This window comes from Aulonocara sp. 'chitande type north' Nkhata Bay, linkage group LG9 (genome assembly GCF_057382095.1).
Source record: "Aulonocara sp. 'chitande type north' Nkhata Bay isolate Kocher_YH1m ecotype deep benthic linkage group LG9, A_spYH_male_GT1.1, whole genome shotgun sequence".
In the NCBI taxonomy this organism is placed as follows: Eukaryota; Metazoa; Chordata; class Actinopteri; order Cichliformes; family Cichlidae; genus Aulonocara; species Aulonocara sp. 'chitande type north' Nkhata Bay.
Genome location: NC_141352.1, coordinates 28,852,346 through 28,869,969, shown reverse-complemented (window position 1 = coordinate 28,869,969; position 17,624 = coordinate 28,852,346). Strand labels below are relative to the sequence as shown.

The window sequence follows — 17,624 nt, the reverse complement described above, 5'->3', positions numbered from 1 at the left end:
TCAGGTACTTGCTAAGCTTTCTTACTTTTATATGCTGTCACCCACTGGGACTGTGACCTAAAGTGACCCAAAAGTGGCATGTTTTAGGTCACTTTGGGTAATTGTTAATTCAGAATTAGGTGTGGTGAGACAGTTGGTGGCAGAGACTATCAATGGCTGTCTTTTGTTTTCATGTGTGAAGGGCAAGCAAGGGGGGGGGGGGGCAAGTGACACTGTTGAAAAGGTTAGACTGAGACAAAAGATCATTTGAAGTTTTTTGAATGTCCCTCATGATTTCAATAAATACCTGTGCCACTGGTTTTTAAGCCACTTTGCTTTTAGCAAACGAGAAGAGGAGAGCTTTGGATTTTAACATTCTGAGGATTCGAGGACATTATTTTAGACCACTATAACAAACATCACAAGAGATTATTTTTGAAAAACCCTGCCCTTGTGCAATTCTTGGTAAGTTTTATTTGTTGTAAATTGAATTTTATTTTTGGTGTAAAACCACATTTTAAATTTCAGTAACAGAATTTACTTTGTATTTAAGTTATTTTTTTATTGTTTGTGGGAGGGGTACCGGTGAAAAGTCTTTGGTTTGGTTTTCTGTTTTAGTGAATTTGGGCCATTAAGCCATTTTGTGGTCTTTTTTGAAAGACTGAAATCTGTGAAAGCTAGGCCGGGTAATTAGCCACTGATTTCTTATTACAAGTAAAGCACAACATGAATATAATGAAATACATGAAGTGTGGAACATTTTTGGCTGGTTTATGTGTGTTTAGCAGATTTTAAGCAGTTTAGTAACTGCTATTTCAATCATGCTTGTTTCTGCTGTCTTTGGTAGTTTTAGAAATGGTTTATATGACCATTTAGCTAAAATTATAAGGCTTCTGTGGATACTACGTGATATTTGCATGGAGGTTTTTGCATAACTCTTGAGCCACAGTACTGGTGGCTATAGAGCGTAAGAGGATAATTGTAATTTTTCACATAGCTGTGATTTGTTGTGCGTTCATTGTGAGTTGTTAAATTTGCATCATGCTAATTATGCAGGTATTGAGAAAATTTTGTTATTGTCTCACATTTATTTTAGCCTTGTGAATCTGATGTTTAATTATTTTTGGTAGGTGCACAGGTATAGATTTTAACCTGAGCATAACTGGTCATTAAAAAAACCATGCCATTTATGGGTGGGGTTTTGTCTTTGTCACAATTTTAATTGCTAGGGTTAAGGTTTCTTTATTTCTGTTTCAGTCTGAAAATGACCTTTTTCTGATCTTATGTCAATAATGTTTAATTGTACAATATCTTTTTTGTATTAGGAGATCAAACTTCCTAAGGGACATCACGTACAGATACTTCAGAAGGCTTGCTGTGAACTTTCAGCAGAACAGCTGGATTTGGTGTGAACCAAGGTAAGTTATTAAAAATGCTGACTATAGCCTTACATGCTTGAGGTTTTAACAAGGGTTTTTTGACGTTTTTTGATGCTTCCTGTTAAGAGCAAAAAGTGGAAAGAGAAGGTTTAAAAAATGTTCTCCAGTATTGTTCAGTGGGTTGTTAAGTAGTCGTTCAGTGGGCTATTCAGTCGTTTGTTCAGTCAATGGTAGGGGGGGTGAGATTCTAATCTCAATGCACTCACCCCCCCACATCACTTGTATAAGTTAATAGTGTGGAGAATCTCATAAAGCCTTTAGGCAATCAAATGTAAATGACAATATTTATGAGTGTCTTAAGTTTTAAAATGGTCAGGTTTGATTTGAACATGACTGGAAGGTCATGTTCCACCCCCTTACTTTCACCATTCTCTGATACTGTACTTCTGAAGGAACTTTGGCTTATGCAGCTTTTTCATTTGACTGTTTTGGTTTTACGATATTTCTGCTAATTTCTTATGATTTGACAGCATCAGGTACTTGCTAAGCTTTCTTACTTTTATATGCTGTCATGGTCCTGGGTCGAGTGACCCAGTGTTTGAGTTTTTTGTATCTTTTGTATTCATTTGTGCCTTAGCTTAGTTCACCAAGTTAATTTCTAGATTGCTGTTTAGTCCTGTTTCTTAGTTGTTTGTGTCATCTCCCCCTGTACTCAGTGTCCCTAGTTCATGTGTCAAGTCTGCGTGGTTATGTTTAGTTCATGTCATGCCTAATCTCCATGTTTACCGTTTTACTTTGTAAGTTTGTGTCTAATGTCAGTGTATGTAGTTTCACCCTCCCTCCACACATTCTCCATTCGGTCAGTCACTGGGACTGTGACCTAAAGTGACCCAAAGTGATAGGTCACTTTGGGTAATTGTTAATTCAGAATTAGGTGTGGTGAGACAGTTAGTGGCAGAGACTATCAACTGATGTCTTTTGTTTTCATGTGTGAAGGGCAAGCAAGGGGGGGGGGCAAGTGACACTGTTGAAAAGGTTAGACCGAGACAAAAGATTGAATTGTGTCTTTTGGCAAAGCCAAGGGTGTGGACAACAGCTATGAAAATTAGTGTACTGCTGAATAAAGGTTTTAACTACTCAAGGGAAAAAAGGTGTTGAGTACTGTTTATTGCATTGTAACTTCACTGGTTACTTTGTGACAGTCCCTCCCCTGTTGGCTTCTGTGATTGGATCATTTGAAGTTTTTTGAATGTCCCTCATGATTTCAATAAATACCTGTGCCACTGGTTTGTAAGCCACTTTGCTTTTAGCAAACGAGAAGAGGAGAGCTTTGGATTTTAACATTCTGAGGATTCGAGGACATTATTTTAGACCACTATAACAAACATCACAAGAGATTATTTTTGAAAAACCCTGCCCTTGTGCAATTCTTGGTAAGTTTTATTTGTTGTAAATTGAATTTTATTTTTGGTGTAAAACCACATTTTAAATTTCAGTAACAGAATTTACTTTGTATTTAAGTTATTTTTTTATTGTTTGTGGGAGGGTTACTGGTGAAAAGTCTTTGGTTTGGTTTTCTGTTTTAGTGAATTTGGGCCATTAAGCCATTTTGTGGTCTTTTTTGAAAGACTGAAATCTGTGAAAGCTAGGCCGGGTAATTAGCCACTGATTTCTTATTACAAGTAAAGCACAACATGAATATAATGAAATACATGAAGTGTGGAACATTTTTGGCTGGTTTATGTGTGTTTAGCAGATTTTAAGCAGTTTAGTAACTGCTATTTCAATCATGCTTGTTTCTGCTGTCTTTGGTAGTTTTAGAAATGGTTTATATGACCATTTAGCTAAAATTATAAGGCTTCTGTGGATACTACGTGATATTTGCATGAAAGGTGTGATACATGGAGGTTTTTGCATAACTCTTGAGCCACAGTACTGGTGGCTATAGAGCGTAAGAGGATAATTGTAATTTTTCACATAGCTGTGATTTGTTGTGCGTTCATTGTGAGTTGTTAAATTTGCATCATGCTAATTATGCAGGTATTGAGAAAATTTTGTTATTGTCTCACATTTATTTTAGCCTTGTGAATCTGATGTTTAATTATTTTTGGTAGGTGCACAGGTATAGATTTTAACCTGAGCATAACTGGTCATTAAAAAAACCATGCCATTTATGGGTGGGGTTTTGTCTTTGTCACAATTTTAATTGCTAGGGTTAAGGTTTCTTTATTTCTGTTTCAGTCTGAAAATGACCTTTTTCTGATCTTATGTCAATAATGTTTAATTGTACAATATCTTTTTTGTATTAGGAGATCAAACTTCCTAAGGGACATCACGTACAGATACTTCAGAAGGCTTGCTGTGAACTTTCAGCAGAACAGCTGGATTTGGTGTGAACCAAGGTAAGTTATTAAAAATGCTGACTATAGCCTTACATGCTTGAGGTTTTAACAAGGGTTTTTTGACGTTTTTTGATGCTTCCTGTTAAGAGCAAAAAGTGGAAAGAGAAGGTTTAAAAAATGTTCTCCAGTATTGTTCAGTGGGTTGTTAAGTAGTCGTTCAGTGGGCTATTCAGTCGTTTGTTCAGTCAATGGTAGGGGGGGTGAGATTCTAATCTCAATGCACTCACCCCCCCACATCACTTGTATAAGTTAATAGTGTGGAGAATCTCATAAAGCCTTTAGGCAATCAAATGTAAATGACAATATTTATGAGTGTCTTAAGTTTTAAAATGGTCAGGTTTGATTTGAACATGACTGGAAGGTCATGTTCCACCCCCTTACTTTCACCATTCTCTGATACTGTACTTCTGAAGGAACTTTGGCTTATGCAGCTTTTTCATTTGACTGTTTTGGTTTTACGATATTTCTGCTAATTTCTTATGATTTGACAGCATCAGGTACTTGCTAAGCTTTCTTACTTTTATATGCTGTCATGGTCCTGGGTCGAGTGACCCAGTGTTTGAGTTTTTTGTATCTTTTGTATTCATTTGTGCCTTAGCTTAGTTCACCAAGTTAATTTCTAGATTGCTGTTTAGTCCTGTTTCTTAGTTGTTTGTGTCATCTCCCCCTGTACTCAGTGTCCCTAGTTCATGTGTCAAGTCTGCGTGGTTATGTTTAGTTCATGTCATGCCTAATCTCCATGTTTACCGTTTTACTTTGTAAGTTTGTGTCTAATGTCAGTGTATGTAGTTTCACCCTCCCTCCACACATTCTCCATTCGGTCAGTCACTGGGACTGTGACCTAAAGTGACCCAAAGTGATAGGTCACTTTGGGTAATTGTTAATTCAGAATTAGGTGTGGTGAGACAGTCAGTGGCAGAGACTATCAACTGATGTCTTTTGTTTTCATGTGTGAAGGGCAAGCAAGGGGGGGGGGGGGGGGGGGGGCAAGTGACACTGTTGAAAAGGTTAGACTGAGACAAAAGATTGAATTGTGTCTTTTGGCAAAGCCAAGGGTGTGGACAACAGCTATGAAAATTAGTGTACTGCTGAATAAAGGTTTTAACTACTCAAGGGAAAAAAGGTGTTGAGTACTGTTTATTGCATTGTAACTTCACTGGTTACTTTGTGACAGTCCCTCCCCTGTTGGCTTCTGTGATTGGATCATTTGAAGTTTTTTGAATGTCCCTCATGATTTCAATAAATACCTGTGCCACTGGTTTGTAAGCCACTTTGCTTTTAGCAAACGAGAAGAGGAGAGCTTTGGATTTTAACATGCTGAGGATTCGAGGACATTATTTTAGACCACTATAACAAACATCACAAGAGATTATTTTTGAAAAACCCTGCCCTTGTGCAATTCTTGGTAAGTTTTATTTGTTGTAAATTGAATTTTATTTTTGGTGTAAAACCACATTTTAAATTTCAGTAACAGAATTTACTTTGTATTTAAGTTATTTTTTTATTGTTTGTGGGAGGGTTACCGGTGAAAAGTCTTTGGTTTGGTTTTCTGTTTTAGTGAATTTGGGCCATTAAGCCATTTTGTGGTCTTTTTTGAAAGACTGAAATCTGTGAAAGCTAGGCCGGGTAATTAGCCACTGATTTCTTATTACAAGTAAAGCACAACATGAATATAATGAAATACATGAAGTGTGAAACATTTTTGGCTGGTTTATGTGTGTTTAGCAGATTTTAAGCAGTTTAGTAACTGCTATTTCAATCATGCTTGTTTCTGCTGTCTTTGGTAGTTTTAGAAATGGTTTATATGACCATTTAGCTAAAATTATAAGGCTTCTGTGGATACTACGTGATATTTGCATGAAAGGTGTGATACATGGAGGTTTTTACATAACTCTTGAGCCACAGTACTGGTGGCTATAGAGCGTAAGAGGATAATTGTAATTTTTCACATAGCTGTGATTTGTTGTGCGTTCATTGTGAGTTGTTAAATTTGCATCATGCTAATTATGCAGGTATTGAGAAAATTTTGTTATTGTCTCACATTTATTTTAGCCTTGTGAATCTGATGTTTAATTATTTTTGGTAGGTGCACAGGTATAGATTTTAACCTGAGCATAACTGGTCATTAAAAAAACCATGCCATTTATGGGTGGGGTTTTGTCTTTGTCACAATTTTAATTGCTAGGGTTAAGGTTTCTTTATTTCTGTTTCAGTCTGAAAATGACCTTTTTCTGATCTTATGTCAATAATGTTTAATTGTACAATATCTTTTTTGTATTAGGAGATCAAACTTCCTAAGGGACATCACGTACAGATACTTCAGAAGGCTTGCTGTGAACTTTCAGCAGAACAGCTGGATTTGGTGTGAACCAAGGTAAGTTATTAAAAATGCTGACTATAGCCTTACATGCTTGAGGTTTTAACAAGGGTTTTTTGACGTTTTTTGATGCTTCCTGTTAAGAGCAAAAAGTGGAAAGAGAAGGTTTAAAAAATGTTCTCCAGTATTGTTCAGTGGGTTGTTAAGTAGTCGTTCAGTGGGCTATTCAGTCGTTTGTTCAGTCAATGGTAGGGGGGGTGAGATTCTAATCTCAATGCACTCACCCCCCCCCCCCCCCCCCCACATCACTTGTATAAGTTAATAGTGTGGAGAATCTCATAAAGCCTTTAGGCAATCAAATGTAAATGACAATATTTATGAGTGTCTTAAGTTTTAAAATGGTCAGGTTTGATTTGAACATGACTGGAAGGTCATGTTCCACCCCCTTACTTTAGTGTTCGTAGTCATAATAGAGATTGACAGACCACATGACTTTCATGCATTGCATGCCGGGCACTAGTGGCAAAACAATTAAAGCAATGCATCAAATGCAAGCATTTGCAGCACCGCAAAACGTTCATTCTCCGGTTCTAATACCTTCTTGCTTTTACTTTGCCCCCCAAAAGAGGTATGTACAAAAACGAAGGAGAACAATACCGCTCCGTACAAAGACAAACTTGATGAAAAGTCAAAGAAAAGATACGAGGAAAAAAATCAAAAGAGTGAAAGGGTTAGACCCTTACGAGCACACAGAGTGGACAAAAGAGTTAGCGAGAGCCCAACTTTCACCACGCTCAAATTGATAATCATACGGTTCTTGGAGTGAGTGCATACACTCATGAAGTTTTTAGTAACTTCAGGTCACTTTAACAAGCCCAGGTCTAGTTTACCGACAGATGGGTACAGGACCTTGAAATGCACCGTGTAGAATGAAAGACCATCGTACCTATCATAAGTTTACCAGTCTCACAAATCGTCTTCATAAATACACATTCGTTAACCATTTATTAATAGGACCTTTAAGCTCAACGGTAATTAATTAGTAGTGGAAATATTTTCTGGTTCATTACAGAAATGTAGCAGTGACAATAATATTGTATGCTGTAATCGTACTGCGCAATTAGTGATACAAAAAAAAAGTTTTATCCTGTGAATAAAAGTATATGTTTTTGTTAATGTACCATGGTAATAAAAGAAACGAAACGCAATATTGTGTCAGGACAATTCAGTATTTATGCACAATAAACACAGGCGCATAGCGCGACAATTTCTGTTCAGCGCCAGACTTGCTTGTAACCTATATCAACAATTCTGTTATGAAGAATGACATATTAGCTACTACAAAACACTGACCTTTGTGTAAATGCTTGGAGCAAACTAACATGTGAGCTGGAGTGTGGATGTTTGTTTAATATATTTTTTTTCTCTTTTTATTGTAGATGCCAAGAAAAAAGGGTTTTCGCATGCGGCGCACACCAAGAATCACCTCTGGTAAGTCCAATGCTAACCCAAATGTTTGCATTTGTGCAGAGAAGTTGCAAGCATCCATTGTTGCTGGGACTGCTGTTCAATGTGCACCATCCACTTCAGATGTGAATGCCTTAATTGCCTGCAGTGTTGTGGCTGCAATCAAGCATATGATAGCTCCAGTGTGTACATGGAAACCGGAGGATGTTGATGATATATGTGTAGAGGGGTGCCAATTAGTTAGGTATATAGCTAAGGCAAGACAGGACATTGGCAGCAAGCATAGCGTTTGCAGGCTGATTGGACAGCACACTGTGTTTGGCCAAAAATGGAAAGTTGATATTGGCCCGCCAGTTTACATAGATTTTGGGCTGTCGGAAGGGGAGGCTGTGTTGTATGAAAAGCTGCAGGAACATCTGTTGAGGGATGGCATGTGTCTGTTGGATCTTCACACTGCAGTTAGTGTCATCATTCATCACAAGAATTATTTTGTTGTTGTTGATTGTGGCACACGTAATGCAGCTGGGCTGGCATCTGAGATTGGCACAGCTGTGGCTGTTTTTAACACATGCCTTGACGACCTGATGCTTCACATCAGAAATTTACAGACGTCTTTAGATGCACAATGGTATGCTGTTAGCAGCATTTCTGTGCAGGCAGGTCAAGTTGATGTTGACGTGGAGAGCAGTGCAGTGTTTGTGGACAGGGATGTTGACACGAATCTTACAGCTAAAGTTGATAACACTTCTGTCAACATTGAAACTGTTAATGCTGTCACGGGAGTTGGAACAGAGGATAGCTGTTGCATTATAAAGAGTGTGAGAGGATCATTTCACCAGGCTGATGATCGATTTAAATATGGAGGAGTTCAGTGTATGGCTATAGGTCTGGTTAGCCTGGCAAAACATAAAGTTGATAGCGTCTTTTCATGGGAGACAAAAGTTCTTGACAGAGTTGTAGTTTTAGGTGACCTTTTGTACACCAATTTGAGAGACTGCAACATGATAAGCAACTCATCCAGTGTGTTGTGTGTCCCTGATTTGCCTAAAAAGTATTGTATTGATGGGCAAAACTTTGAGTTTGAGTATGGAGATTTTGTCAGTGGGGATGTTGATGTGCTTGAAGGGGAACTCATTGAGAATGGTGTCTACACTACCCTGCAGACTGGGCTGCAAAAGATCTGTGCCATGTATAATACATGTCTTCTGACATTGTGTGGCAGTACATGTGCAGTCATTTCTGAGAATGGACAATATGCACTAGTTGATTCTCATGCACGCAGTGCTGTGGGTTTGGTCAGTGAGCAGGGAAGAAGTGTTGTTTTGTGCTTCAGGTCACTTGAAGATGTGGTCAGACACATCTGCCAGCTGGCAACGGGCCTGAGTCAGAAGCAAAAGCCTTTTGAGGTAGCTGGTGTTTATGTTAGGGACCTTATGGTGTCTGATAGTGCCACACCCAAAGACAGTTGTGAAAAAACGTGCAAAACCTTTACACCAGAATCAAGTTGTGATTCAATCCAGAATGAACCAAACATCAATGATGTTATCATCGTGGAGTCTTTAATAGAGGCAGAGAGTTGCAAAATGTCTGGAAAGACCTTGAGTTGTTCTGAGTATAATTTGGGGTTATTATGTAATGATGCAACAAGAAAGCGCAAGATTTCAGTGGGTCACAGTGAAGCTAAGAAGTTAAAACAGTATGATGTGTCTCAGGTGAATTCAGATGTTGAATTTGTTAGTGAAGTGACAAACAACAAGCTGGTGTTTAGTCCCATTTCTGAGTGGGTTTGTCAGGCTTTGTGCACACAGTTAAATGTGGAGTTTGAAAAAATTAGTGTACCAGCGTCTACATGTGTTGGTTTGTTAGGTGTTCCATGCAAAAATGAAAGTATAGTGGCTGATGGGAACTGTTTCTTCAGAGCTATTTCTCAGGTTGTGACTGGCACACAAAAGCACCATCGCAAGATAAGACTTGCCATTGTGAAAGAGTTGGAGAGGAATGCTGCAATATATAGAAATATTTTAAGATCAGAGTATTCAACAGTTGCAGACTACATTCAGAAATCTAAAATGAGAAATGTTAACAGCTGGGCTACAGAAGTTGAAATCCAAGCAACTGCTAATTGTTTAGGAGTTGATGTATTTACATTTCATGATGAGCGTTGGCTAAAATACGGCTGTAATGGCAAGCTTTTGTCAGAAAAGGGAATCTATTTAGAAAATCGTCATGGGAATCATTATGAGACAGTGGTCTGTGTTCATAAGCCTCAACTGCAGACCTGTTATGGCTACTGCAAAATCAGTGCATCTGTTATCAAAGGATACAGCACTAGGTTAAAGAGTAAGGATAGTTTTTTTTTTGACAAAACACAGGATCACACATTTTGTGCAGATGAAGTAGTGTTAGATACACATGCTGATGGTGAGGTTTTGAATGACGCAAGTCAGTTTAGCTTCAGTCCCATTTCCAATGGAGTTGCACAAAGTTTATGCTATAAATTTAATGTTGACTTTCAGAAGCAGGATAACAAAGTTCACACTGTTTATGGTCATTTAGGTGTTGTTTGTAAAACAAATAAGGTTATAGAGGACAGCAATAGTTTCTTTAGGGCTTTATCTGAAGTAATCAGTGGTTCTGAGAAAAGTCATAGAAAAATAAGGCTTGCTGTTTTGAAGTATATGGAAAACAATGGTGAAGAGCACATGAAGTTCGTGGTAAAAGATTATGTTTCAATATCTGAGTATATTTCAAAGTCACAAATGAAGTATGTTGGGAATCCTGCTACTGACACAGAATTTCAGGCTGCAGCAAATGCTTTTGGATTGGACATATTTATGTTTAATGGAGATAAATGGCACAAGTATAGCTGCACAAGTACAGATACCACAAATGAAGGGATATACTTGAAATGTGAAAATAGTCATTTTGTGCCAGTAATTTGTGTGCAACATTTTAATAAGGAGGGTTGTTTTGGTTTATGCAGAGCGACTAATTTATCTACACCACAGCACATGTGTAGAGGAAAAACAAAAGAAGCAATGAAGGATACATTAAATATATGTAGTTCATCAACTAAACATATGGTTTCTAAGCATTCAAAAAAGAAAAAGTATTTTAAAAAACAAATTGCATACCAAGTAAATGCATTACATAAGGAAAAGGTGAAGGCAAGGAGCATAAAAAAATATCAAAAAGATTTGTTGCATAGGCAAAAGGTAAAAGAAATAAGCACCTGGAAATACAAGCAAAATGTATCTCATAAAGAAAAGGTTAAAGAAATGAGCATCAGGAAATACAAGCAAAATGTATCTCATAAAGAAAAGGTTAAAGAAATGAGCATCAGGAAATACAAGCAAAATGTATCTCATAAAGAAAAGGTTAAAGAAATGAGCATCAGAAAATACAAGCAAAATGTATCTCATAAAGAAAAGGTTAAAGAAATGAGCATCAGAAAATACAAGCAAAATGTATCTCATAAAGAAAAGGTTAAAGAAATGAGCATCAGGAAATATGAGCAAAATATATCTCATAAAGAAAAGGTTAAAGAAATGAGCATCAGGAAATATGAGCAAAATATATCTCATAAAGAAAAGCTAAAAGAAATCAATATAAGGAAATACAAATTAAATGAGCTGCATAGGCAAAATTTAAAAGCAGTAAGTTTTAAAAAGTATCATGGAAATCTAGAATATAAAAGGCGTGCTATTGCTGGTGTCAGCTTGAAAAGGCAGCAAAGGAAAGAAAAGGGAGAGCAGTTTGATTTTGTGATGACAAATTTTTTAGATAAAATAAAAGATGGACCAGATTTTGTTTGCTGTGTCTGCCATAGGTTGTTATTTAGACATCAGGTGTTACATTGTAAAAAAAACTATTATAACAAAACTAAAACTGCAGCACTGATTGCAGAAAAATGTTTAACTGAAGACTATTTACACAAATGTAATAAAGATTGTACAAATCCATGTCACTGGTTGGAAACAGTTAAAGCTAAACTATGGATCTGTTATACATGCCATTATAAAATTAATAAAAATGAAGTTCCTCCAGAATCTGTAAAAAACCATTTAGAAGTTCATCCCATTCCACCTGAATTGGCATGTTTAAATAGCTTAGAACAACATTTAATAGCTTTACATATACCATTTATGAAAATGCTAGCCTTACCTAAGGGTGGACAAAATGGAGTACATGGACCAGTGACATGTGTACCAGCAAACATTGTGGAAACCACCAATGTCTTACCCCGTTCTAGCATGGAAGGATCTTTATTACCAGTAAAGCTAAAGCGCAAGTTAACTTACAAAGGCCACTATCAATACCAGTTTGTTGACACTATCCACATAAGACAGGCTTTACAATATTTAAAAGAGTCAAATGTGCATTATAAAGATGTAGAATTCAATGAAAGTTGGCAAAATCAATTTTGTATGCATCAAGAGGAAGCTGTGGAAGAGGAGAGTGATAAAAATGCAGTAAGCGGTCTTATATCTTCAAATGTTGATGACGAGCTTTTACATGACAGACAGCAGCACTGTATGTTTCAGGACACATGTCTCATGCCTGTTGATATTGGTCAGGAAGCACTAGATCAATATTTTACTAACATATTGAATCTAGCTCCAGCAGAAGGGAATAATCCTGTAAAATTACTTTCTGATCATGCAAATGAAGCCAAATGTTTCCCAGTGTTGTTTCCAAAGGGGGTGAATACATATCATGAAAACAGAGAGAAGCGTTTGACACTGTCCCGTTATTTTAATAACCGGATTTTACATGCTGATGGCAGGTTTGCACAAAATGTTGAATATATCTTTTTTGCTCAGTATATGTCTGAGATTGAACAGGTTATCTCTAATGTGTCAATAGCATTGCGAAAAGGAAAAGGTGATTGTACATATCAGAATGTTAGCCATGAGTTGTTGAAAGATGAAGAGTCTTTGAAGAAGTTGTTGGAGTTTGATGATGGGTACCGTTTTCTTAAACCTATTAGAGGTACTCCAGCTTTTTGGCAGGCAGCACAGCGTGACCTCTTAGCTTGTGTTCGTCAGCTTGGTATACCCACTTGGTTTTGTTCATTTTCGTCAGCTGACATGCGATGGACAAATCTTCTTTATAGTATTTTGAAACAGCAAGGTAGAACAGAAACAGTTGAACAGTTAGAGTGGGCAGACAGGTGTGATCTGCTGCGTCGAAATCCTGTGACTGCAGCAAGGATGTTTGACTTTCGGTGGCATTGTTTTTTGAAGGAGGTACTCATGTCTCCATTGCATCCGATTGGTAAAATTAAGGATTACTTTTACAGAGTGGAATTTCAACAGCGAGGTTCACCTCATGTGCACTGTCTGTTTTGGATTGAGAATGCTCCACAGATTGATAAAAATACAGATGAAGAGGTGATTCAGTTTATTGATGAATATGTAACTTGTGAATTGCCTTCACAAGATGAGACTTTATTGGACATTGTCTCATCTGTACAACAGCATTCAAAGCGGCATTCTAAAACTTGCAAAAAAAAAAACACAGTTTGCCGGTTTAATTTTCCCAGGCCACCATCCAGTCGAACATTTATATGTCATAGGAAAAGTGATATTTCCGAGCAAATATGCAAGTGTCAAGTGGATAAGAGAGAAGATGATTTACAACAATGTGCCTGTGAAAGTCAGCGTCAGCAAGACTCTTTTAAGATGAGAAGAAAGCAGGCAAGTGATATCTTAACAACAATCAAGAAAGCTCTTTCAGATGAGAGTAGGAGTTTTGAAAGTGTGGAGCATTTGTTTCAGAGTTTAGGTATGAATCAGGCAACTTTTGAGGAGGCATACAAATGCTTTAGTCGAAATACACATGTTGTGTTGAAAAGGCAGGTAAACGAGGTTTGGATAAATCAATACAGTAAGCCACTGTTGAAATGTTACAATGCTAATTTGGATATTCAATTTGTAATTGATGCTTATGCCTGCTGTGTTTACATAATTTCTTACATGTCAAAATCTGAAAAAGAGATGGGTTTGTTGTTAGGTAATGCTCAGAAGGAAGCATATAAAGATGGAAATGTTAGTGCAAGGGAGGCTTTGAAGTCATTAGGCAGCGTATACCTTCATAACAGAGATGTTAGTGCTCAGGAGGCTGTGTATAGGCTAACAAATATGCATCTAAAAGAATGTTCTAGGAAAGTTGTGTTTGTGCCAACAGGGGACAATGTAGTTAAAATGAGTTTGCCCTTAAAAGTGTTAAGACAAAAAGCAACATCACAGGATTTAACAGCAGAGGACATGTGGATGACTAGTATTGTAGACCGGTATACAAATAGACCAAAAAGCAGTGATTTTAATGATATGTGTATGGCCACATTTGCCTCCGAATATCGTGTTTTGAGTAAAAATGAAAAATCCACTAAGCCAATACAGTTGAACAATAGATGTGGTTTTGTTACTAAGAGAACACGGTCACAACCTGCAGTTGTTCGTTATGCACGATTTTCAGAGACTAAAAATACTGAATTGTTTTATCAGAGTATTATGCAGTTGTTTTTGCCATATCGTGTAGATCAGGAACTAAAGCCTTCAAACTATACAACATTTGAACAGTTTTACAAGAATGGTGTTGTGAAGTTTAGCGATGGATTTCTGCATTCAGTGAAATCAGTTGTTGATGCAAATAGACGTAAGTTTGAAATAAACGCAGATAAACTGGATAATGTTCAAAATACAATTGATTTGGATGGTGTAACAGAAGATGCCTGGTGTGAGCTTTGTCCAGAACAGGAGTTGGAGCGTTTAGAGTGTGAGCAGGAATGGAAAGATAAAGAGCAAATAGGGGAAGAAGACAATGAGAATATTCCAGATTTAGCTGTGTGCAGCCAACAGGTTTCACATTTAGAAAAGAGAAATGACATTATGCCCAGAAGAGACGGTTTGGCTTTAATTAGATCTCTAAATGAGACACAGCTTTCAGTCTTTTATCAGATTAGGCAGTGGTGCTTGGATAAGACAGTAGGCAAAAACCCAGATCCATTGCATGTATTTATTACTGGAGGTGCAGGAACAGGGAAAAGCCATTTGATTAAAGCAATTCACTATGAAGCAGCAAGGTTATTGTCACCAATGTGTCGTCATCCTGAAAATGTTTGTGTTTTATTAACTGCGCCTACTGGGATTGCTGCATATAACTTACATGCAACAACAATCCACAACACATTTAGCATTGGTAAAGATGTCCGCTTACCTTACACCCCTCTGGGTGAGGAAAAGTTAAATTGCCTACGTGCTAAATATTGTGATCTGCAGATCCTGATAATTGATGAAATCTCCATGGTTGATCAGAGACTAATGGCTTACATCCATGGTAGATTAAGACAGATTAAACAAATTGGAGATTTTTCGCCTTTTGGAAATGTTAGTGTTATTACTGTTGGAGACTTTTTTCAGTTGCCTCCAGTAAAAGGAAAACCCCTGTATGTTGAGGATGTTGGTATGAACTTGTGGTCTAGTCTATTTAGGGTTGTTGAACTAAATAAAATAGTAAGGCAGAGCGATGTTGGGTTTGCAGAATTATTAAACAGGTTAAGAACTCACATTAAAGGGGCTCCATTATTAGAAAAGGACATTAAAAGCTTAAAGCATTGTGAAACTGGTGAAGTTAGCTCAGCTTTACACATTTTTCCAACAAACAAACAAGTAAATGAGCATAATATGCAGCAGTTGTTTAAGATGTGTCCTGATTATGTTGAGATACCTGCTCAGGATTTTGTCAATAGTAGGAAAACAGGGAAACTGGAGTTAAAAACTGGACATCATGCCAAAACATATAACACATGTTTGAATGAAAAGCTTCTCTTGGGGAAAGGTGCCCGCGTAATGTTGTGTAAAAATGTAGATGTAATGGATGGTCTTGTTAATGGTGTATGTGGTACGGTAACACACATAGTTTATCTTACTGAGGACAAGAAGCTTCCCAAAACCATTTACGTAAAATTCGATGACAATCATATAGGTGCACAAAGGAGGAAAAACTGTGTGTATTACCCAGCACTTGAAATAGGCTCTACAGGTATTGAAGCAGAAGAAGAAAAGGTAACTGAGAAAGGTGGATTGCGGCGGCAGTTTCCACTGAAACTTGCATGGGCTTGTACAGTACATAAGGTACAAGGAGTTACTGTTGATGATGCAGTAGTGTCTCTTAAAAATGTGTTTGCTCCAGGACAGGCATATGTTGCCTTAAGTCGTGTTAGGAGTTTGTCAGGTTTAATAATTCAAGATTTCAATGAAAAAGCTATTTACTCTAAAGGTGGTGTAAAGGATGTAATCGAAAGAATGCCCCAATTTTTGTCTGAAAATACAGCATGTACTAAGACACACGATTTCACAGTAGTGTTAATGAATGTGCAGAATTTAACTCTACATGTAGCTGATCTGGTATTGTGCACACAGCATTTGCAGCCTAACTGTATTGCTGTTACAGAGACATGGATGTCTGCCGATTCTTCATTAGACACTGTAAAAATTGACGGTTATGGGTTTCAGCATAATCCACGAAGTGCATCTTACACTAGAAGTAACCCAACATTTATTGAAATACAAAGCCAACAGCATGGTGGCGTTGGCATGTATACTGCAGACAGTTTGACATCTGAAATTATAGCTATACCAGATGCCAATTTAGAATGTTTACTTTGCAACTATTGTACATGGAACATTTTAATAGCAGTTATTTATCGGCCTCCTTCTTATACCATGGCACTGTTTAAACAAAACCTAGGAAAGTTACTTGATTGGCTAGATAAAAAAAGTAATACAGTAGTAGTAATGGGAGATTTTAATGACAATGTTCTAAAATCTTCAAGTATTTGCAAGTTTGTCACAGACAAAGGATTCATTCAACATGTAACACAGCCCACCACGGAGAAGGGCACATTAATTGATCATGTGTATGTTAAAACAACACATTATGATGTAAAAGCTGTAGTCTTTCCAACATATTTTAGTGACCATGAAGGGATTTTTTGTACGTTTAAATCCAAGACTCCTACATGACAAAAGGGCAGTGAGCAGCAGTGTATGTGTGTGTGTGTGTGTGTAAATTTATGTAAATAATGACCTAAAAGTACAAAAAGCACAGCTAACCATGAGAGAAAAGAAATATTCCGCTCTTCTCCTCTCTACTCTTCTTCCCTTTTCTGGAACGCAGTGGGGAGGTAGAGCGTACAGCCTAAACCGGCGGGGAGGTGTGGGAAGCCAGACCAGGCGCCCCCCTTCTAGCTCCCTCTCTGCTCTCTCCTATCTTGTCCCTTTTGTCTTACTTCTCTCTATTACCTATTCTATCCCGTTGAAGAAGTTATCCTCCGTAAATGCTAAGGAGAAAAGAAATATTCCGCTCTTCTCCTCTCTACTCTTCTTCCCTTTTCTGGAACGCAGTGGGGAGGTAGAGCGTACAGCCTAAACCGGCGGGGAGGTGTGGGAAGCCAGACCAGGCGCCCCCCTTCTAGCTCCCTCTCTGCTCTCTCCTATCTTGTCCCTTTTGTCTTACTTCTCTCTATCACCTATTCTATCCCGTTGAAGAAGTTATCCTCCGTAAATCCTCCGTAAATCATGAAGCAGATGTGAGGAAGCAGTTTAAGAGTCTGAATGCTCGGAAAGCTCCCGGCCCAGACGGTGTGTCTCCTGCCACCCTCAGACACTGTGCAAACGAGCTGGCCCCAGTGTTTTCTGGCATCTTCAACTCCTCACTGCAGGCATGTCATGTGCCTGCCTGCTTCAAGTTTCTACCATAATCCCTGTCCCCAAGAAACCTAGGATCACTGGACTAAATGACTACAGACCCGTGGCTCTGACATCTGTGGTCATGAAGTCATTTGAGCGCCTAGTTCTCTCCCATCTCAAGACCCTCACGGCCCCCCTCCTGGACCCCCTGCAGTTTGCATATAGAGCCAACAGGTCTGTAGACGACGCCATCAACATGGCCCTACACTTCATCCTGCAGCATCTGGACTCCCCAGGAACCTACGCCAGGATCCTGTTTGTGGACTTCAGCTCTGCCTTCAACACCATCCTTCCAGACCATCTCCGAGACAAGCTTTCCCAGATG

General features: G+C 38.1%; 1 protein-coding gene across 1 annotated transcript; it reads left to right on the top strand.

Annotated features, from left to right (window-relative positions):
- The first annotated feature begins 7,355 nt into the window (after positions 1-7,355).
- Positions 7,356-16,573, top strand: LOC147322307 (uncharacterized). The gene is made up of 3 exons (XM_086305039.1): positions 7,356-8,231; positions 8,328-10,988; positions 11,202-16,573. The coding sequence occupies exons 1-3, from the start codon at positions 7,517-7,519 to the stop codon at positions 16,571-16,573; spliced, it is 8,748 nt and encodes a 2,915-aa protein (XP_086161165.1). The 5' UTR covers positions 7,356-7,516.
- Positions 16,574-17,624: the final 1,051 nt, after the last annotated feature.

Excerpts from the sequence above, each read along its gene's own strand:
- LOC147322307 (XM_086305039.1), top strand. The coding sequence starts at position 7,517 with ATGCCAAGAAAAAAGGGTTTTCGCATGCGGCGCACACCAAGAATCACC. Across the intron at positions 8,232-8,327 it reads TGATGTTGACGTGGAGAGCA|TTGGAACAGAGGATAGCTGT; the intron begins GTGCAGTGTTTG and ends CTGTCACGGGAG. Across the intron at positions 10,989-11,201 it reads AGAAAAGGTTAAAGAAATGA|TAAGTTTTAAAAAGTATCAT; the intron begins GCATCAGAAAAT and ends ATTTAAAAGCAG.